We start from the raw sequence: 19,843 nt of genomic DNA, 5'->3' as shown, positions 1-19,843 counted from the left end.
ACTGGCTTTGTTCTCAAGCCAGGCTGCCTGGGCTTGAATCCTGGCTTTGCCACTTACTAGTCATGTGATCTCGGACAAATTATCTGTAAAATGGTGATAATAACAGTCCCTACCTCATCGAATTGTTATCAGGATTAAATGAGTTAATATTTGAAAAGTGCTTAGAAGAATACCTGGCATACAGCAAGCACTATACAAATGTTTAGTAAATATATATTCTACCAAGCCTAAACATCTCAAAATGCCAGAGACAACTACAGCCATGACGTCGTGAATTTACTAAAACATTTTTTTTAATGTTTGGCGAGTTTGGATTTCTGATAAACAGAATCATGTTTTTATTACTCTGACAGTAGTCACCTTTTAATTTAACAATTAAACAAGAGTTTTTTTAAAAGATATTCTGGATTGAGGCCAACAACTCACAAAGCAAAACTGAAGAACAAAAAAAGATACTGGGTTAGGCTCGAGGTTCTGGAAGCCTGTGGATTACAAATTGTCATGAAGCCAATGTAATGTAACTGTTTTCTTTATGCTGAGAGGATTCACTAGGGACTGCACTGCTTCCATACAGGAAATGGAGCCTGTTGTATCTGAACAAAAACCACGAGATACCTTTCTTTTTCTTTTCTTTTTACAATGCAGAATACTGTAAAAAATAAAAGAACAGCTGTAGAACAGGAAATGTTATTAATCATACAAATTCTATATTTAGTTCTAGGAAAAATATTTCTAAAACAAGTCAGAAGATAACTTGCAAATAGTGATAAATATTGTTATATAGAAAAGAAATTTGGTGCACAGAGGCATAAATACTTCATGGTTTATTAACGTTTGTTTTCTAAGAGCACTCTCTTAGAAATAACCCAGTTTCTTCACTGGGTTATTTACACATTTTTCACTCCTGATCACCAATAATTCTCAGAACTTTCAGAAGCCTTAAAAGTAAATACGTAGTTTTTTTCCCCCAATTATAAATATCGTCGACTGCAAAATTCTAAAGCAGTAAGTCATTCGTCAAACAATTCGCCCAAGGTACACAGATTTGGGATATTTCTCCTTGAGAGTCGGCCACTGAACAATGAAGTAATCGCAGAGGTGGAACAGAATCTTTCCGGACAGGGATAAATCTTCTACTCGGCAGATGCTTTCAACGTAGACAATGATCACTTTCTTTATTCCTAGTATCCCGAGGAGAAGGGCAGATACACAGATAGGAACACATGTTCCTGGTCCATTACACAACACCTTAAAAAAAAAAAGTTGAAGGTCAAATCAAAATACAGAATACTAATCTAAATGAGACATTTTAAATTAAAAACAGTCAAATCTTAGAGGGAATTTTTCTTTTATCATTCTAAGTCTTGAATTATTCCTTGTCAAGATCTAGTATGGAGCAAACCTACGCACTCAGGAGCCAGGCGGGGCTGTGCTGTTGGCTCTCCTGCTTACCGACTGTGTGACTTGGGGAAATCACTGAACTTCTCTGTGCCCGTGTGGCCTGCCCCGTGCTACGGGAGATGTGCCGCACAGTGCTTGGTGCTCAGCCAGCACTCATTAGATGGGAGTGTGTTGCTTTTCTCTGAATGCTTTGTAGATCTTGAATGTCACACAAACATGTAGAAAACAGATAAAATCAGCCATGATTCATTGTTTTCTCATGTATCAACTTGTTCTTGTTGATTTTTAAAAATAATCTTTATAATAGTTGGAGCACTGACATGTAAGATGTAGGATAAAATGTCTTTAAATGACTAACGTAGAATATTTTTATGGGATGTACTATCATTTTAGGAGTTCAATCCAACAAATGGGATATTTGAGAGAAGGCTACTAAATGAATGAGATTTTCCCTCAAGTGAATTTAATCTATGCTTGTAATCCAGAGAGTTAAAATGCTTTTGAATTCTGCTAATTTTCATAGAAAGCCACTGGTTAAAAACAGTTTAGGTGGTTTGGGGTGGGGCAATGAATTGGGGAGATGTTGTTTAAGGGTACAAACTAGCAACTAGCAGATAAATAAGTCCTGGAGATCTAATGCACAATATAGTGATTATAGTCAACAATACTGTATTATAAACTTCAAAGTTGCTAACAGACTAGATATTAATTGTTCTCAAAACAAAAAAGAAGTAATTACGTGACATGATAAAGGTGCTAGCTAACGCTACTGTAATAATCATTATGCAATATATACATGTATCAGACCAACATGTTGCACACCTCAAACTTACACAATGTCATATATCAATTCCATCTCAATTTAAAAAACCCACAAAGAACAATTTAGTTGGTAAACTCAACAAGAAAAATAAAAATTCAACTCATAGAGCAACTGCAAAGAATTTTTGTAAGTCTTTTAAGAAAATGAGAACAAATCTATTTCACAGAATTGTTGGTAAGATAATTTATTATTATTTTCAGAGGGAAAAAGCGTTTTGCACAACATCTTAATCATATGCTCATATTGACTGAATTAGTAAAGCCTAAAAAAGCATTTTTTACTCCACAAATCATAAAACAGGATTTGTGGTTGTCTACACATGCCTATTGGGCATTATTTACAATGTCACATGATCTTTCCAGCCCAAAGTCCACAAAACTCATTAGACATCAGAGAATCTTAGACTTGAAAGGTTCCCAGATACACTGTCTAACCATCCTGGCATTTCAGGGACTCTCCATGATAGACAGCCATCCTGGCAGGGCAGTAAGACATGGGCAGGGATGTAAGGGTTTGATAAAATCATCTGATCTAGGCTCTGCCCTTCCTGAAGGGGTGACCACCTGGAACACCATTCACAGAACTTTGGGAAAAGGGAGGGCAGCCTGTTTCAGGCAGGAACCAATCTTTCTTATACCTTCCTTAAAGCTCCTACCTACAAGTTAAACCCTGTCTGTCTTTCACGGAGAGCTGTTGTTCAGATTTTCTCTTGAATTACCAGCTACTAAACTGCTCTCCAGACCAGTCTTCTTTAATCTGCTCTGAGTTGCCCCTATAATCTTTCTTCATAGACCGTCCAGGCAGCGTAACAGAAAGAAAATGGGACTGAGAGTCAGGAGGACAGGATTAAATAAGCTTCGAGTCAGCTCTGTGACCCTGGACAACAACAGGAACCAGTGATCACCACCTCAGCCCTCACTGCTATTTACTAACGCACTGTGGCCAGATACTGCACCAAACATTTCACATGTATTATTTTAATTAATCCTGCCAGTAATCATGTTAGGCAGGTTTTATTATCCCTTTTTGCAGAATAGGAAACCAAGTCACAGAGAGATTGGGCAAGTTGCTCGATCCCATGTTTAGGAGATGGAGGAGATCTATTGCTTTAGGTCACTTCTTCCTATGTGACTCAGTTACCGTATGTAGAAAATACAGAGATTGGACTCAATGATATTCCCTGCCAGCTCCAGGATCTGTAATCCCATGACTCTAATTTGCCTCTAGTTTTGTCGTAAGCCTAAATTACAACACTGTTCTGAATCCTTTTAGGGTTTAGAATTCTAAAAATCCTATTAATGCGAGGTTTCTCAACAGTGGCATTATTGACATTTTGGACTGGATGATTTTTCATTGTGGGAGCTTGTCCTGTGCATTGTAGGATGTTTAACAGCACCCCTGGCCTCTACCCACAAGATTCCAGACAATCAAGAATGTGTTCAGGCATTGCCAAATGTCTCCAGTTGAGAACCACCGTATTAATGTATTCCCTAATCCTTGGGTTATTTGTGTTGCTTTTCTCATCTTTTTTTCCATGGTACCAACAAAATAAAACCTACAGCCAAAAAATAATATAAAGATTGCTTGTTGGATCTTGAACATCATAAAAATATTTTCACGTTTGTTTTTTTTAAAAAAATATACATCTCCATCTGTGTTCATTTCAATATCCTGTTGACCTTTTATACACAAGCTGTGAATACATTAATAGAGATGTCTGTATATAGGAGGAGAAATGACTGGGCATTGGTGCATTAACAACCTGCCATAGATCAAAAGCAGAGACTGTTAAGGTAAAAGTGGAAATTAAAGGTATTTTGTTAGTTTATCTCTGTTGTATCTTTATATTTTGAGGTACCTTCCTACAAAAGTCCCAGGAACAATAAAACCACAAAACCATGAACAAAGTATTAAAACAAAACAGCAAACTAATCTCAAGGAAAACTTAGGTTAAGGAAGGTTACTTTTAATTAAGCAGAGGTTTTAACTCTGAATTTTACAACAGCCTAGGCAAAAAATTTTAAATTGTGGATTATGGCATTTCCATTATTTAATGAAGCATGTTGGAGAAACTTATTCCAAGCACTGAACAAAAAATAATTTATTGAGACAGCCTTGGTAAAAAAGATGTTAAACAATGTAATAGTTGGAGCTGTCTGTTTAATTTTATAAAAAACACAGAAATATTTTTACATTTCTATTTCTTAAAATATAAATTCTCAATAAATGCAGCCCCATATCTCTTACTACCTCTCTTCTTCACTACAGGTGTACCTCGTTTTACTGCACTTCGCTTTACTGCACTTCACAGATATTGCATTTTTTTTTACAAATTGAAGGTTTCTGCCAACCCTGTTTTGAGCAAGTCTATCGACACAATTTTTCCAACAGCATTTGCTTACTGCATGTCTCTGTGTCACATTTTGGTAATTCTCACAATATTTCAAACTTTTCCATTATTATTATATTTGTTATGGTGATCTGTCATCAGTGATCTTTGATGTTACTACTGGAATTGTTTTGGAGCACCAGGAACTGTGCCCATACAAGACAGTGAACTTAACTGATAAATGTTGTGTGTGTTCTGACTGCTCCACTGACCAGCCATTCCTCTGTCTCTCTCCCTCTCCTTGGGCCTCTCTATTCCCTGAGATACAATATTGAATTAGGCCAATGAATAACTCCACAATGGCTTCTCTTTTTCTTTTTCTGAGGAGATCAGCCCTGTGCTAACATCCACCAATCTCCTCCTCTTTTTTTTTTTTTGCTGAGGAAGACTGGCCCTGGGCTAACATCCATGCCCATCTTTCTCTGCTTTATATGGGATGCCGCCACAGCATGGCTTGCCAAGCAGTGTGTGGGTGCGCGCCGGGATCCGAACTGGCAAACCCCGGCCAATTGCAGCGGAACGCGCGTGCTTACCACTTGTGCCACCGGGCTGGCCCCTCCACAATGGCTTCTAAGTGTTCAAACGAAAGGAAGAGTTGCACATCTCTCACTTTAAATCAAAAGCTAGAAATGATTAAGCTTAGTGAGGAAGGCACATCGAAAGCCAAGACAGGCTGAAAGCTAGGCCTCTTGCACCAAACCTTTTGCCAAGTTGTGAATGCAAAGGAAAAGTTCTTGAAGGAAATTAAAAGTGCTACTCAAGGGGCTGGACCGGTGACATAGCAGTTGGGTTCGTGTGCTCTGCTTCGGTGGCCCAGGGTTCGCGGGTTCTGATACTGCGCGTGGACCTATGCACCACTTGTCAAGCCATGCTGTGGCAGGTGTCCCACATATGGAGTGGAGGAAGATGGGCATGGATGTTAGCCCAGGGCTAATCTTCCTCAGCAAAAAGAGGAGGATTGGCAACAGATGTTAGCTCAGGGCTAATATTCCTCAAGAAAAAACAACAACAACAACAAAACCCAAAAAAGTGCTACTCAAGTAAACACACAAACGATAAGAAAGTGAAACAGCCTTACTGTTGATATGGAGAAAATTTTAGTGGCCTGGATAGAAGATCAAACTAGCTACAACACTCCGTTAAACCAAAGCCTAACCTAGAGCAAGGCCCTAACTCTCTTAAATTCTATGAAGACTGAGAGGAAGCTGCAGAAGAAAAGTTTAAAGCCAGCAGAGATTGGTTCATGAGGTTTAAGAAAAGAAGCCATCTCCATAACATACAAGTACAAGGTGAAGCAGCAAGTGCTGATGTGGAAACTGCAGCAGGTTATCCAGAAGATCTAGTTAAGATAATTAATGAAAGTAACCACACTAAACAACAGATTTTCAATGCAGATGAAACAGCCTTACATTGGAAGAAGATGCCATCTAGGACTTTCATAGCTAGAGAGGAGAAGTCAATGCCTGGCTTCAAAGCTGCAAAGGACAGGCTGACTCGCTTGTTAGGGGTTAATGCAGCTGGTGACTTTAAGTTGATGCCACTGCTCATTTGTCATTCTGAAAATCCTAGGGCCATTAAGAATTATGCTAAATCGACTCTGCCTGTGCTCTATAAATGGAACAACAAAGCCTGGCTGACAGCACATCTGCTTACAACATGGTTTACCAAATATTTTAAGCCCACTGTTGAGATGTACTGCTCATAAAAAAGATTCCTTTCAAAATATCTCGTCACTCAAGAGCTCTGATGGAGATGTATGAGATTAATGTTTTCATGCCTGCTAACACAACGTTCATCCTGCAGCACATGGTTCGAGGAGTAATTTTGACTCTGAAGTCTTATTATTTAAGAAATATGTTTCGCGGGCCGGCCCCATGGCTTAGCGAGCAGTTAAGTGCGCGCGCTCCACTACTGGCGGCCTGGGTTCGGATCCCGGGCGCGCACCGACGCACCGCTTCTCCGGCCATGCTGAGGCTGCGTCCCACATACAGCAACTAGAAGGGTGTGCAACTATGACATACAACTGTCTACTGGGGCTTTGGGTGAAAAAAAAGGAGGAGGATTGGCAATAGACGTTAGCTCAGAGCCGGTCTTCCTCAGCAAAAAGAGGAGGATTAGCATGGATGTTAGCTCAGGGCTGATCTTCCTCACAAAAAAAAAAAAAGCCTTTGGCCAAGGCTCTCGGGTTAAAAAAAAAGAAAAAACGAAATATGTTTCATAATCCTATACCTGCCATAGATAGTGATTCTTCTGATGGATCTGGGCAAAGTAAACTGAAAACCTTCTGGAAAGAATTCACCATTCTAGATGCCATTAAGAACATTCAGGATTCACAGGAAGAGGTCAAAATAGCAACATTAACAGGAGTTTGGAAGAAGTTGATTGCAACCCTTATGGATGACTTGAAGTTCAAGACTTCAGTGGAGGAAGTAATTGCAGATGTGGGAGAAACAGCAAGAGACCCAGAATTAGAAGTGGAGCCTGAAGATGTGACTGAATTTCTGCAATCTCACGATAAAACTTTTACTTGAGGAGTTCCTTCTAATGGATGAGCAAAGAAAGTGGTTTCTTGAGATGGAACCTACTCTTGGTGAAGATGCCATGAAGACTGTTGAACTGACAACAAAGATTTAGAATATTACATAAACTTAGTTGATAAAGCAGCAGCATGGTTTGAGAAGATTGACTCCAATTTTGAAGGAAGTTCTACTGTGGGTAAAATGCTACCAACAGCATCACACGCTACAGAGAAATTGTTTGTGAAAGGAAGAGTCTATCCATGCAGCAAACTTCATTGTTGTCTTATTTGAAGAAATTGCAAGAGTCACGCTAACCTTTAGCAACCACCACCCTGATCAGTCAGCAGTCATCAGCTTAGAGGAAAGACCCTCCACCAGCAAAAAGATCACGACTCACTGAAGGCTTAGATGATGATTAGCATTTTCTGGCAATAAAGTATTTTTTAAATTAAGGTACATACATTGTTTTTTTAGACATAATTCTATTGCACACTTAGACTACAGTATACTGTAAACATAACATTTTTTTTTTTTTGTGAGGAACATCGGCCCTAAGCCGTGCCAATCCTTCTCTTTTTGCTGAGGAAGACTGGCCCTGGGCCAACATCCATACCCATCTTCCTCCACTTTATATGGGATGCCGCCACAGCATGGCCTGACAAGCGGTGCATCGGTGTACACCTGGGATCCGAACTGGCAAACCCAGGGCTGCTGTAGCGGAGCGCACGCACCTAGCCGCCTGCGCCACCGGGCCGGCCCCTGTAAACATAAATTTTATATGCACTGGGAAACTAAAAAATTTGTGTGACTCACTTTATTGTGATATTTGCTTTATTGTGGTGGTCTGGAAACGAACCTGCACTATCTCTGAAGTATGCCTAGGTGTACATTATAAGCTCCGTATGGGCAGAGTCAACTTCTAGGAAAAACTATACTCTGCACCTGCAACAAAATAGGCTCTCACTAAATTTTGTTGAAAGGACGAAGGAAGGAAAAGAAGGAGTGAGGGGGTAAGGGAGGAGGGAATCCTTCTTTGCCCATCATATATGGAGTCAAATGCTCCCTTTGCCCGACTTGACCCTGTTTGTAACTCTATCATACATACTTCTCATAGACATAATGGCTGTGACTGACAGCTTTTTAATTTTTTACCATCCCACATCCATTTGCCTTTTCTTCAAGATAACCACTGTATCCCTTGCTCTCAATTTAAGTGCTTGAGTAGAGCTGACTCCACACCCAACTATAAGGAGAGGACATATGACTCCAGTCTGACCAGTCAGAGCATCGAATTCCCCTGGCAAAAGTCATTTATTCAGAGAAGAGCACATAATCCAGTGAGAAACCACAGGACGCAGTAGGACATCTGTTGGGGCTGCTGAGAGAACGGCGCCTTTTCTGCTGTATAGGAACCTAGGAGGATGTGGGCCTGGCACTGTTAACATCTATGCTACTACCCTGTGGAGAGCTTAAGAATGAAGCCATCACAAAGCAGAACAGAGCAGAGCTGAGAGATGAAGACAGGCTAGGTCCCAAAGGTAGCCATGAATCCAGCTGTGCCTGAAGGAAAGCAGATCTACTCCTAGACTTGCAAGGGATGTGAGGGAATACGTTCCATTTTTACTTAAGCCAGTTTGAATCAGGACTTCTGTCACTAGCAATAAAAAGCATCCTAAATGACACAGCCCTTTATTTTGTCTAACTCCCCGAGCAGCCTCTGACCATCTGCAGTGCCAACTGGTAGGTGTTCAATACGTGCCCACTGGATGAATTAACAAACCAATAAATAAACTTCCCTGAGAGCAGGAAATCCAAGAGATGTACTAAAGATAACATAAATTATGGGTCTAGAAAACAGAAAGAAGTCAGGGCTAATACAAATATGAAGTCATGAGGGTAGATGAGCCAGATCAAGGATCAGCAATAGTTACAAGAGGATTACTGTTCTGTAGAGTTAGGTCACTACAGGTCAAGTCCTGTTGGCTGAAACATAACATTGGCACGTATGAAAAGACATATTTAACTTGGGTAGTCTGAACTCAACTCCTAGCCTAGTGGGAACCCCATACACAGAATATGGGCCAAGACCTTTGGGGTTCTGGGTTGCTTTGAAGGTCAGAGACCGTGAAGTTGAGGGTGATCCAAGAGAGAGCATGTGAAGGTGAGACTGAAAGCCAGATGAACAGTCCAATTAGGACTGCAATCTGAAGAGATCAGGCAGAGAAGCAGAGTCCAACTCTGAGGCACTGGCCTGAAAACCAGACTTTTGGACAGCTTCTTGCTGGTGGAGGGAGAGGCTGGAGAGAGCTTATGAACTGCAGGAACACAGCTGCAGGGAAGGTTTTACTGAGCTTCTAGGGCCACGGATTAATCTGGAGAACCGGAGTCTACTGTCAAAGGTGAGCTGGCTCAGGTAGGTAGCCTCTATGGAGGTCACAGGTTCTATCAAAATCAATACTTTATAGTTTATAGGATATTGGCTTCACTACATAGACAGGTAAATGGGAAGATGAGGAAGGGAGCAAACACTAGGAATAGTCAGGAGACACAGGAAGAAGAGCTTGGTTGTAAGGCTTAACAGGAAGCAAAGTCAGGCAAGGTGCTTAGGAATACACCTTCTTATTTAGAGAAATAAGAAAACCACAAGGTCGCCTGGCAGCCTATGCCCAAAAGTGTGTGAAAGATCATGAAATAATCAATAATGTTTCTCGCAGCCAACAAAGCTACAAAGATAGTGACAGAGAGGAGAGCTTCAGATTTGGTGAAGGCTAATGGAAACCTCCGAGACGGCTATTTCAGTGAATCTTTGGGCTAAAACACAGGGCAGGGGAAGAGTGAACATGTGGGAGGGGGGAGCTCAAGCAGGAGCTGGGTGAGCTAAGCAGGGCTGGGGAAAGGTTTATAGAATGGAAAGAATGATCTGTGAACATAAGATCAATGAGGACAAACTGGTGGGGAGGGAGGACCCGATTATATAGAAAAGGGTGAGTTCTTTTAGCACCAGGAGAAAAGAGCAAGAATTCAGAGTATTTAGTTTGAGGTTGGTTTGGGAAATATTATACTTTCTGAGAATATGATAAAGGATAAAAATGGTGGCACAGAAAGTTTGCCCTCAATGGATTTTCTTTTAAATATTAATAACTTTTCAGCTCAATGCAAAAACTAAGGAAAAACATAAAGAGGAAAGTGATTCTTCTAATCTCATCAATCTGTTAACATTTTAGTGTATTCTCTTCCAATGTATGTCTTTATGTATACATTCATATTTTACTATAAAACATGTTCATATACGCATATACGTAATTGTGAGAGCTTATATATAAAGTTCTTTTCAGTTATATTTTTGTGTTGTAACAAGTTTTTAAAAATCCCTGATTTTTAAAGACTGTATATATTTAATCCTATGGATATCTCATAACTCATATAACTATTCCCTTATTGTTGGAAATTTAGGCTGACTCTTTTTCTTATGCTCTTCTAAATCATTCTAAATCAGCTTTATAAACATCTTTGTATATAAATCTGTGACCCTTAAGATTCTAATTTTGCATTAAACTGTGTTCCAGCGTTCTTGCTGAGTGAGAGGTTAGAAGAAACAGCTTCAAGGACTTAAGGAAGTTGTAGAAAGTTTAATAAAACAACTGCCATGAATCAGGGATGGGCCATATGGTCTTTTGTTTTGTTTTTTTTGTGCCTGCCTGGAGTCTGTTTGAGCGATTTCCCACCATATGAATTGCGGCAGCAGGCAGAGCCCATCTCTCACAGCACCAGTGAGGTGTTCCTTTCTAGGCCCGTTTTGCAGCTGGTGGATGGGCCAGTCACTTGGCCAGATGTTTCTGCCTAGATCTGACCAGGAGCTAGTGGTGCAGAGAAGCAAGGCTGGAGGAGAGTAGAATCTGTTCTGGCGGCAGAAGTGCCATTGGGAGAGTCTAGCATCCAGTACCAGTGGTGTCAGCTGCAGCGTTCACTGTCCAGCAGTGGTGGCAGCAGTGTCCCCCCAAACCAGCTCTGTGGCCATGGAATTTTGGCCGTAGTTCTAGCTGCTCAGCTCCCACCTTGTCCCTGTGTGTTTTTGAATCCTACTTCATTAGCTTTCCAGGTAAATCTGAGAGCTCTCAATAGCCTTTCACTAAATTCTTTTTCTGTTTCAATCAGCCAGAGTGGATTTCTACAGTTTGTTACCAAGAACCCTGACTAGTATAGGAAGAAGAAAGACTTTGAGAGCAGCAAATGCAGAGTTAGAGAAGGAATGGATCACGTCAGAACAGTCAGGCAGGGCTAAGATCACTGGACGGTGAGCACAGGAAGCAGACAGCGAAACATGGATGAGGACTACGCAGCAAGGAGAGCCCGGGTGAGCGCTCCAGTGTATGGAAAGGAAACGCAAAAGGCCTCATCCGAAGAGTAGCAAGAGCAGTGGGACGAAAGCTTCAGAAAACCGGATAGAGAAGCATCTGAGAGTAATTAAGGGAGTAAGGAAGAAAATGCAGTCAGAGGGCAGGTGGTCTGTAACACACAGAGGCTACAGTCAGAGGACTGGAAGGGGGGGTGACGCCTGAGGAAAGGCAGCGCTGAACGTCAGCCATCAGTGGAGGTGGACAGCAGGAAGGAAAGGGATGCGTAGCAGATGGGATGACGTATTCGCTTGGCTCACATTATAGTACACTGTATTTCTTCTTTTTGATGTATATTTAATCATCTGAGAAGTAACAGTTAAACAGAAACATCTAGATATCTAGACTAACATGAAATAAGCAAATAAATCCTAAACTCTAGAATCACCAAGTACTTATGAACCTCAAGGTCTCTTACAATTCTATTGCTAACACAGAATTTTCAGAGTTGTCATCATTGTGTATAGAGCATTTTGAGGTCTACTTTTCCAGCTATATCACTACTTCCAGTCCATGGTCCTACACAGGCATTAGTTGCTTCACTGCACGAACATGCCACAGTCCACCTAGCTACTGCCCTACTTCTCTTTACCCAGGTATAGCTTTCATCTTCTCTTAAACCATATCAAAAAGGTAAGTAAGGCGCTGGCCCTATAGTTCCCTATACTGACACCACAACACTGATCACTCCAGTTCAGCCAAAATATTCTTGCTCATGCTGCATTCACATAATCCATCAAGAAGCTGAACAACATGGCGCTTATGGACCAGGGCTTTGCAATCACCCAGACCAGGAGTGGCTGCTTCACAGCAATGTGACCAGGGACAAACTGCTTATCCATTCCACGTCTCATTTTCCTCATTCATGGATTCACTCATTCAAGAAATATTTATTGAGCAAAGATAATATGCCAGGTACTGTTCTAGGTATTAGGAACATATTAGTGAACAAAAGTCCCTGCCCTCACAATGTTTATATTCCAGTGGGTAGACAGAAAATAAGAGATACACACATGAATATATAATATAAAGCAGGATAAGGGAATAGGGAGATACAGAGGTCAAAGAAGATCTGGGAGGAGGTGACCTGTGAGCAAATATCCGAAGAAGTGGCATGGCATTCTGGGCAAATCAGACACCAATTAGAACAAGAAGTAGGAAAAAAGATGATGTAGATTTTTGTGGACTGACTATAAGTTGCTGAGGGCCAATGTAAGGGGTTAGGGGGTTGGGGAAGGGTGGGATCTTGAGACAGATTATAATTTAACAGAACTGTTGGGTCCAGGTGAAACTCTTTCTCAGGGGTTTGAACTTCCTGTGGCGAATAATGTAAACAAAGATAGGGCAAAATGAGACTGGTCCTGAGACTAGTCCTGATGGTCCTTTGGGGAGGTGGATAATCAGTTCTAATGTATGCTCCTCCTTGGGAGTTTGTAGAGGTAAGGGAGAGAATGTTAGGAGTGGGGAGTGGTAATCCAACCAGAAATAAACACAGGGAAAACAGTATCTACTTAATAGTGTTGCTGTGGAGATTAAATAAGATAATACATGTAAAGTATTTAAATAGTGCTTGGCCTATGGTAAAAATTCCATAAATGGCAGTTGTTATTATAATCCATCCAAAAGTAAAGTAGAATGCTTGTAGCATTTTTCAAACTTTAAGAGTACTGTGTGGCACAAGGCTTGTCCCTCACTCTATCACAGGCATGGCACTGACCTGGCATGATTTATCCTACCCTTCAGAAACTACCTTATAGGGTAACCCAACCATCCATTTTGGTTTCTTTATCTTCCAGTCATATTTCGCACTGCCTGATCCACTCCAAGTGACACTTATGTAAAAAAATGATAGAAGGAGCCTGATTATCAGGAGCAGTATTTTCTGGATTTCCATAGATGGTGGATGACTGAAGGATTCTTGAGCTTCCCTGCTCTGGATCTGTGGAGACTCTGTAGTGTAATTCTCAGCCTGTGGCCAAATGACCTTGAAAGTCCATGACCCTAACATGGTAAACAAGCCTGAAGATATGATGAATAAGCCAGATCTTGTTCGTTTCAAAACAAGAGTTGGCTATTTCGCCCTTGTATGGGAAACTAGACTTCTCAACCTTCTTGTGACCATCCTGATTTGTGGGGCTTGGGCTGAGCTACAGGGCTGGTTGCTGAATAGGTGGCAAAGACAGACAGACATCAGGCTCTAATGTCCCCTCTACAACTCAGGGACGTCCAACTGTAGTTTCAATGCATGTTAGCAAGATCCTACAGACCTAAGGCTCCATAGAGTCTGGGCACTCCATACATGTTGAGGGCTGCTCCTCTGACATTAAGTGCAGAGTAGGCAAAAGAACTCAGAGGTTGTCAGTGCCCACACTGGGTCGGCATTTCATTTCCCTGCCCTGATGTTCCATCATAAAAAATATATAGATAAAATGAAAACATAAAAATTTTTTTTTGTCTGAATGGTTAAGCCATGCCTGCTTTGCATCATCATTAATGATCATTGTCAGGCTAACCAAATACTGTTTTCCTAACCTTTCTGGCTGCTTCTACTTTCAGCTGAGGAAATTGAATCTTTTAGTTTTCCTGTTCTCTGGACCAAATGGTCAAGGTGACGATTTCCTGCCTTCTTGGTCTTTTTTTGTTTTCATTGTATTTTCAACTCTCTGAAATGTTTTCACGGAGGTCTTTGAATCCCAGTAATTCAGTATTTTTCCCTTTTGTTTTTCGCACACTCTCGACCAAGTGGCTCTCCCGGAAGCACAGAATGCTAGAGCTAGATGACGCCTCAGGGGGTCATTTACTTCAATCCTCTCCCTCTAGCTTGAGGAGGAAGAGAAAGACCTTGACACTTATAGGGTACCTACTACTTGCTGGGCACAGAGCCTAAGTGTGGTATTTTGCATAATTACCTCATTTAAACCTTACCCTAGCCCTCCAAGGGGGATGCTGCTATCCTCATTTTTCAGACAAGGAGACTAAGGCACAGAGAAATTGAGCGATCTATGTCAAGTCACACAGCTAGTTAGCAGTTTAGCTGAGACTCAAACCCGGCTTTTAGAAGACAAGCTTGGGACTCTCCTGTCCTCCATCCTGGTCTGGCACTGTCCTGCACCTGCCAACCAGATCCAGCGTTAGTTGGAAGTGGGCTGCAGGCAAGGCAGGCTCCAGGGCAGATATGACACAGAGAGTTTAAATAAAGGTGAAATTCTGGTAATTGTTATTGATATTTTATAGCTTTAACAGAGAAATCAGTCACAGACTGTAACATGTCATTGGACTAAGATGGATTAGAAAAGCTTTTCAGCAAATAAGATGGGGGAAATGGTTAACATTTTCAAAAGAAAAGGACGTATCCTTTCTAAACAGGAAGAACTGGCTTGAATTCAAAGCAATTATATAACTCCTGGCTCCTGTCTCGGCCTCTCTTAGGTAGGTAAGTGATATTTTCTTTGTGATCCTTCCCTAATTTTTTTCACATCTACCTATGCACAAAATTTCTATCTCGCTGAACTGAAAACTAGTCAGCGTTTCCTTAGATAATTGACGCACAGATTATTTTTGCAGTATAAAGGAAGACTTACGAATTTTTATAGAGGATTATCTGATTCCTTATTTCTGAGTCAAAAAGATACATAAAAATACTTGTTTATGAGATTCTGGTTGTGTGTATGCATGTGTGTGTGTAAAAGAGAGACAGACATATATAGTCAAAGACAGACAATGAAACCGAGGCAAGAAGGCAGAATTCAACAAACTGAGATGCATTAAGTACCTGTATCTTGTTGTGTTTGAAGAACATGCTACTCTTGAGCCAAGCTTGGATTCCACACCTTGGAGAAGCTGTCAAGGTTCTTCAAAGAATTTGTGCTTCCCTCTGTGCATTGAGGCATTCAAAAGCTGTCTTCCTTTAATTGTCCACCACACACTTATCAAAATCCTAGCAATGATGCACCTGACTCCACTAGGAACTTGCATAAGCAGAATGACACTGCTTGTCAAAATCAGGGTGTTTTTTCGAGGTTTTTGTTGACTTTAAGCTTAGCTGAGTTTTGTTAAGTGTGTTTCGCTGCACTAATGACTCCCTCCTATTACAGGCTCAGAAGACAGGAGCACTGGTAGGAACTGAGAGAAGCCATGAGTCTGTCCCAGTTCCATTCAGAGAGGAGCCCTTTAACCCAGCAAGTAGAGAAGTGACTCGATGCTAGTGTTTCTCAGGCCTCCACATCACATTCACCCAGGGGTACTTGTCAAAAGTGTCGATTCTCTCCAAATCAGAATCTCTGGGTCCAGGGCCCAGGAATATGCATTTTAAACAAGCTCCCAGCTTGTTTGGAGCAAACTAGAGTTTGTAAACCTCTGCTCTAGCCTACAGCAAAGAGGTTGGCAGTCTTAGATGTGGCACTCAGTCTACATTCATTCCTGCATGGGGTCTGTGTGTAAGGGAGAAAGCAATGGGAGGAGGCGATGTGGGTACTGGTGATCCATCAGAGGCCATTCTCTCTCGTCCTGCTCAAAACCACTTTGGGGACAAGCAGCCCTGCTCAACTCATCTGCAGGAGGTTTTCAGTGAGTGAAGTTCCTAACAGCAGAGAAAACTGCCAGAAATTGAGGAGCTCAGCCAGGACACCCCTCTCTGTTGACTAGACTTAGAGAGTCATCTCTTAGAAAGCCTGTCTCCCTGTGAGGAGTCCTATCTTAAGGACTAGAAGTTAGCTCCTTAATTATTTGTTAATGCTTTCAAAAGGGTTAGTTGATAGCATTCTGAGAATGAGGGCAGGATACAAAGAAGACACCTGAGGGTTGGGAAGACAGAAAGGGACATTAGCAGGGAAGTGGCAGGTGACAAGGCAGCATATCCTCTGCCACTCAAAGTCATTAGGGCCAAGGTGCCCCATCCCACCTGTGCTAATAGAGCATCTCTGCAGACATGGGGAATGGTCTGCCACACGCTGCTTGGCATTATAACTGATCTTTGGCGAGTGGGGTGCTGGACAAGCGGGGCCTCAATGGAGAGGCTCGGTCTGTCAGTAGCACCAGAGTGACTCCTCTCCCAGAGTCATCTCAGCGGCAGGGACAACAGGTTCTAATCCAGCAGGTAATCCGGGAAACATCTTGCTTGACCAAAAGCCAAATTTTGTTAAAGAAGAGATTCTCAGTCACTATGGACAGAATACCAAACCTCCAGGTTTTCTAATTCAAATATGGAGCCCCCCATTTCTTGAAACAATGGTTTCCATCTAACTGTAAATAAGGTAGGGTATTTGAGGCATTGACTGTCCCAGGAAAGGGCAGTGGTGAGGGCATGGACTCCCAACCAGACGGCCGGACTGTGAATCCTGGCTCCACCACTTCCTACCTGTGTGACTTTGTGGCTAATTATTTCACCTCTCTGTGCCTCAGTTTCCTCATCTGTAAAACGGGGATCAAGTAGTGCTTTCTGCATAGGGTTTTAGTGAGGATTAAGTGAGGTCAAGTCTGCAAAGCACTTTTTAGAACTCGGCAAGTCCCTTGTGCATATTTGCTGCTGTGATTTTTCTAGTCTCTGTGCCTAGGGCTGCCTCACAGCAAATATCAAAAGACGGGCCTTAGAGCTGAAGGGGGAGCAGAATCCTTGTGTCATCTGTATGGCTGATGTTCCTTCATGATCTTAGTGGCTCTTTGACTGAATTAGTCTTCCCTCCTCCCCCAAACCCTGCTGGGCCACAGTCCAGGCATTTTCTGTTGGGGCAGCAGGTTCTCAGGTCCTCTTTTAATGAGGGAAAAGGAGGTGGGATGACAGAAAAATAAACCCCTATTTTGTGTAGTTCAGTTAATGGGGCAAATAATGTAAACCAAATTATTTACTGGTACGGCCTCCCAGGGCAAGATTGAAAATAAAATTCTGTTAGAGGAACAGTCCACTCTAGGGTATAAAATGGAATTATTTTAACCAGGATTAAATCACACTTCCTGAGTCTGACAGAGCGTTTCCAGGGAGAGTAAGTGCCGTGCAGCCTTTAATGTCACTCGCTCATTGTTGTTCACGACTCCTACCCCCACTGGCTGTCTAACTCCATTCAGCCTCCCCTGCCGGCCCACCGGTTTGAGTCTTTGAAACAGAGAGCTGGGTCCGCAAACAAAAGCAGCTCCTTTTGGTTGGGGGAAATGTTGGCAAGGGGAGTTCCAGAGGGGTGGAGCAAGGCACTCACATATGTGACAGGCGCTAACTTTAAATTTGATGTTGATTATAATCAATATGTTAAAATCCATGTTGTAATTCTAATAACTACCACTAGCCCATCACTCTGGGTTGTCTCATCTGTGTAACTTTATTAGGAAATGTATACATAAATTCAATAGTTATGTCCCGAGCAGAAGTGTAGCACAGTATGCTGATTAGCGTAAGGATGCTGCAGTGTCAGGCTATCTGGGTTTGAATCCTGTCTCTGCCACTGAGCAGCCATCAGACTTTGGGCAAGTCTATTTTCTCCTTGTGCCCTTGTTTTTTTATCTGCAAAATGGGGATAAAAAATGTGAGGTAACTAACTCATAGAGTTGTGGTAAGGATTAAATGAGTTAACACGTGTAAGGTGTTATAATGATGCCTGACATTTTTCTTGGCACTGAGTCCTGGGAAGATGAGCAAGCCATCAGGAAGCCATCAATCTAGAAATGTACTGCGTTCAACCCCTATTACGCACTTTGCACAAAACGAGCGCACAACAAACATCTTCGGGAGACCCAGCAGAAATTGCTGATTCACTGTTGGGTCTCTGGTAGTGCCGGCCAGTTTATCGTTACAAAATACCTCAGGAAAAACAATGCTTTGTACATTGCCTCTACAAGTATGAACAAAATCCTTTTATAACATGTCATTAGTTAAAAACTCCCCGCTCCAATACTGAGTCTTTAAACACTATGAAACGGAGGGAAAATCTTTAGTCTTTAAACAGACGGAGAAAATATTTTGTCATAGTTTTATGAAATCACTTATAAAACTTAAAGTGTATGTTCACCACGATCTGCTGAGTAATGCTCTGCTATGAGGGGCACCAAGTGCTATGTCCAATCCATAAAAACCTTTAGAGAATATATAGATATAGAAAGGTGAGAGAAGAACATCATGGACTGTTCTAAAGCCATAAAATCATTCGCCTTTCTTCCTTCTTCCACTTTGCAAGGGTATTTACTGCTCTTTTCTTATTCACTGTTCTTAGATCCTTGTTTTAAAATCTAAAAGTTCTTGTAACATCCTATAAAAACAGACTACAAGGAGAGAGCCTGTCTCAGGGACTGAATTCCCTCCATCCCAGGCAATTTAAGGTAAAAGAAGAATGCAATTTAAAAAACCCAAAGAAAAGAAAGATATAGTCCACAATATAAAAAACATCTAGCTAAGTATCCAATTAACTACTTCCATTAGATCTGTGTTTTGGAAAAACTGAAATAAGGCTTCATGTGCTTTATGTGAATGGTCAGACATAATCATGCACAAGGCAGGAGAGTCTACGACATCCAGGCATTCTGGAAAGCATGCGACCCCCAAGTGTCCCCAACACACTGACTTACTTCTTTTCTGCCCTCCTTTTTCCTCCTCTCTCTTTCTCTTTCTCTTTTCGGTCAGTGGAAGGCAAATCTCTGTGTTACACCACACCCTTTAATCTTTAATATTCCAGGGGGTTCCCTCTCCAGCTCCCTCCTGGGGGACTGGTCCAGCCCCTCTTATTGGCCAAGTCTGTCTCTCCTTTGGCTCCAGCTGTCTTTCCCAGGCTGGATTCCCCATGTTAACTCTCTAATTCTGCTGGGAAAGGGCCTCTGGTAGCACTGCCATCTGAAATCTTAAGCTTTAGGAAACAGCCCTGTTCTCTGATCCATTTCTCTCTTTCCCCCTTCTCACTGAAACCCTGCCAATTCTACTTCTAAAGCCTCTTGAATCTGGGCCTGCTCTTGATCTGCACTACCTGGTGTGGGCCATCTCCCCTCTGACCTGGTTCACCCAGAGCTCCCACTTGCGTTCCCAGCCTCTGTTCACTCTCCACAGTGCTGCTACAGGACTTTTTCCTAAAATACAAATCTCATCATGTTATCAGTTCTCGTCAATGGCTTCCTGCTGCCCTCAAAATAAAGTCCACGTACCCTGAATTAAAAGTTCCTTCCTAATACTCACTATGTATACTGTTTTTCTTCATCACTGTGGTTTCAGACTTGCCCTGAATTATTTTCTATGGTAATAGGGAAACTCATGAGTATCGTTCAAGTTAATATAACAACAATAAATGTGAGCAATTAAGACATATATTTCTCACGTAATCATACCTGTTTGTAGCCATGTATTATA

At 41.7% G+C, this 19,843-nt stretch overlaps 1 protein-coding gene across 1 annotated transcript in view; it reads right to left on the bottom strand.

Moving 5' to 3' along the window:
• Positions 1-271: 271 nt before the first annotated feature.
• ALG14 (ALG14 UDP-N-acetylglucosaminyltransferase subunit) overlaps positions 272-19,843 on the bottom strand; it is an 83,925-nt gene continuing 64,353 nt past the window's right edge. The window contains exon 4 of the mRNA XM_004420810.3: positions 272-1,248. Coding sequence (XP_004420867.1) covers positions 1,018-1,248 — 231 coding nt within the window. The 3' untranslated portion in view covers positions 272-1,017. The remainder of the gene's footprint in view (positions 1,249-19,843) is intronic.

Source organism: Ceratotherium simum, chromosome 2, assembly GCF_057802395.1.
Source record: "Ceratotherium simum simum isolate JZ-2026a chromosome 2, ASM5780239v1, whole genome shotgun sequence".
Taxonomy (NCBI): domain Eukaryota; kingdom Metazoa; phylum Chordata; class Mammalia; order Perissodactyla; family Rhinocerotidae; genus Ceratotherium; species Ceratotherium simum.
This window is presented reverse-complemented; position numbering and strand designations above follow the sequence as displayed.